This window comes from Montipora capricornis, chromosome 2, assembly GCF_036669925.1.
Source record: "Montipora capricornis isolate CH-2021 chromosome 2, ASM3666992v2, whole genome shotgun sequence".
Classification (NCBI taxonomy): domain Eukaryota; kingdom Metazoa; phylum Cnidaria; class Anthozoa; order Scleractinia; family Acroporidae; genus Montipora; species Montipora capricornis.
Window position 1 is genome coordinate 3,382,955 of NC_090884.1, and position 2,985 is coordinate 3,385,939.

General features: G+C 41.5%; 1 protein-coding gene across 1 annotated transcript in view; it reads right to left on the reverse strand.

Annotated features, from left to right (window-relative positions):
• LOC138038465 (probable protein disulfide-isomerase ER-60) overlaps nt 1–2,688 on the reverse strand; it is a 4,692-nt gene extending 2,004 nt beyond the window's left edge. The window contains exons 1-3 of the mRNA XM_068884334.1: nt 2,435–2,688; nt 2,007–2,094; nt 568–688 (exon numbers count right to left, since the gene is read on the reverse strand). Coding sequence (XP_068740435.1) covers nt 568–688; nt 2,007–2,094; nt 2,435–2,589 — 364 coding nt within the window. The 5' untranslated portion in view covers nt 2,590–2,688. The remainder of the gene's footprint in view (nt 1–567; nt 689–2,006; nt 2,095–2,434) is intronic.
• Nucleotides 2,689–2,985: the final 297 nt, after the last annotated feature.

A 2,985-nucleotide genomic window follows, 5' to 3' on the forward strand; every position in this document is an offset into this window, starting at 1 on the left:
AAACTTGCAAGTGTGTACAGTCGGCAAGTTTTCCTTGACAAGTGGGCTTGTCAAGGAAAACTTGCTAATGTAAGTGAGACTTTAAGCTTCCTATTATAATCACTCAACATTTCCAGAGATGTCCAGAAATGTGAAGTGTCACGAAGTGTGCCCTGGCTCTTCTTCCCAACTTCAACATCACCCCCTCAACTCTGCCCCTAATAAGTAAACATAAACTGCTCGATTTACCCCAAGTCACGTTTCGACAAGAGTCCATCATTAGAGTCCATCACCCGTGATGGACGCTTGGTTTCGATAAAATTCATATATTTGCGCCAAGAAGATAAAAATACGCCACACCCCTCTCCCCTCCCAAACAATGTTGAATTTTCTGCGCCGTTCGTCCCAAACTTCCGGTATAACTGTTGCTGTTTTTCTTTTTTGTGGTATTTCCTAGATCTTCCAAAGGAATTTTGTCCCCCACGGTAGCTGACAGCTTAGTGCTCATCCACCGTAAACCAAGCAGTTACGAGCACTTTTAATATTGAATCGAAAATATGCAAAGCAGCCCCTGATAAAGCACATTACCTGGTTTTCGGCTGCCATTGTAATCTCCGAGTGAGTTCCCATCGCTGAACATCTTTATCGTCGGAAGAAATTTGATGTTCAATTTGCTGCAGACTTTCTTTCCCTTTCCAGCGCAATCAACCTGTTACAATATGAAAACGAATACCAAAGGATACAGTTTTAGAGAATATGAATTTTGTCAACTCTAAAGGCTAGTTTCACGAGCGACGGAATCGGAGTTGAAGTCGTATGCACCAAGAGAAAATGAGGGGACAGAGAGGGAGGCTCAGGGCGTTGGCCGGGATGTGTCATGTCCACGAAAGTTATTTTTAGACGAGCGGAAGTCTGCCTTCTGAGACGTCCGCATGCAGACGTTAAGTCCACTTCGCCCGCCATTACATGAAATCTTTGCTTTTCTTTCAAACAGCAGACCGAGGTTGACCTGTATGCGGACGTCTCGGAAGACAGACTTCCGCTAGAACAAAGACTTCCGCTCGTCTAAAAATAACTTTCGTGGACATGACATATCTTAAGGGCTGGACCGGGAGCCTCCCTCTCTGTCCCCTCATTTTCTCTTGTATGCACTTATGACCTAGTGAAAACTGCCTTCCGACTCTGCTTACAATTCCATCGCTCACGATCCAGTGAAAGTCGAAAGCAGAAGCGGAAGAACAAGCCAATCACAATGCAGAGGAGTGGGCCCGCCCGGCCATGGTCTTCTTTTTTGGCGCCAAAAAAAGAAGAAATGAAAACATGGTGGACGTAGAGCAGAATTTTTTCTTCTTTGGCTCCTTCTCCTTCTCATTTTGCAAGACTTACTAGTCTAGTAGTATATGCGGGACTGATTTGAGGAAGTCTTTTTTCTGTCCCGCTCCGCTTTGCGGCGTAGCGGTACCAGAAAAAAAAACCTCCACAAATTAGTCCCTTACTGATATACGACCATATACTACTGGTTTCTTACACATTTTAACAAAAATTATTACAAAAGCAATAATTTTAAAATTCCTTTTAAGAACGTGCTTTGCATCAGAGGACTGACTGACTCTAAGACGACTAACTCATGGTATTAAGTTACTGAGCCATTGATTGTAGCGCTTGATTTGTAGTGGAGTCCAAAAATAAGGTTTCCGAGACAAAAGGAGAAAATACAATAGAGGCATTGTAATATATCGTTAATTTAGCCTTGTTCTCTGTAATTTTAAGAAATAGGTGCCTTATGATGAAAGTTCAGTTACTGTACGTCTTGGTATTTTCACATATATTTGCTCTCCCAAACAGATCTTACGTCAGGCTGACACCACTACGCCATTCCTGCAAACCCAAGCTTGACAAACTATCACCAAAGTTATGGCAGATTGGCTAATGGAAAAAAGGACGCGTTTGTAGAAACGTGATGGAAAAGATCCTTTTAAAGAGCATAGTTTTATAAGCGAGCGGTGTCTTCTCTGCATACACATTACCTTGGCAAAGAACACGTTCAACTTTTTGCCCTGTGCTTGTGCGGCAATTTTTTCGAAGGTTGGAGCGAAGCTTTGACAGTGAGGGCACCTGTAATGATATCGCAGATTGTTACCAGGATAAAAGAACAACAAAGATTTAGGGGTTCACTTTAATTAAACAAAAGTATTTTTATCTCTTTTTTTCTCGAAGTTCATTTTCTATACCTTTCATTGTAACTGAGTTTCAAAAGCGTCTTTCGTTATACCAAGCTTTCCTTTCCGAGTCTCCATTATAAAAAGCAACACATTTTGACACCTTTGTCTCAAAGTTAATTAATAAAATTAACTTTGTGCAAGTGGCCATGACTTGATTGTTAAAGATTCACTATTTTTTTAAAAATGGCAAGAGCAGTTTGAAATTTTTCGAAAATATATAAAGGATGACCCACCAAGGAGCGAAGAAATCCACAATGGCGAGGTTGGATACTGTTAGATAACTTTCAAATGTTCCATCAGTAAGTTCTCGAACCACCTGTGAGTCATTTTGCAAAGCGCCAACCGCAGTTGCTGATAAAACAGCGATCAAAGCAATGAAAACTTTCATTTTTGTGCCCTTTCCGTGGACCTCGACAGTACGGAACGATAAGACGACGCTCTTTGAAGGCAGGTTGAAAAGCAGAAATATGTCAAAGATGAAGTGTTCCTTGACCTGTAACACCGGTTATATTTGTTGCATTGCCACTAAATGTTATTGTTATCTTTTGTGACAACCACCCTGAAATACCCGTATCGGCAAATTGACCGGTTCGAAAAGCATTTTTCAGTTGATAAGTGAAGCGTTTCAATTTTTTCCTTCAGATAGGGCTGGGAATACTTTTAAGCAAGGTCTTTTCATTGTCCGGGCCGGGATGGCCTTGACCCACTCAAGGCGATATGGTTGCCACCACGCCCTGGAAGGTTATTTACGGTTCTTCAAAAGAATTTAAGCTCTTTTGTTCAC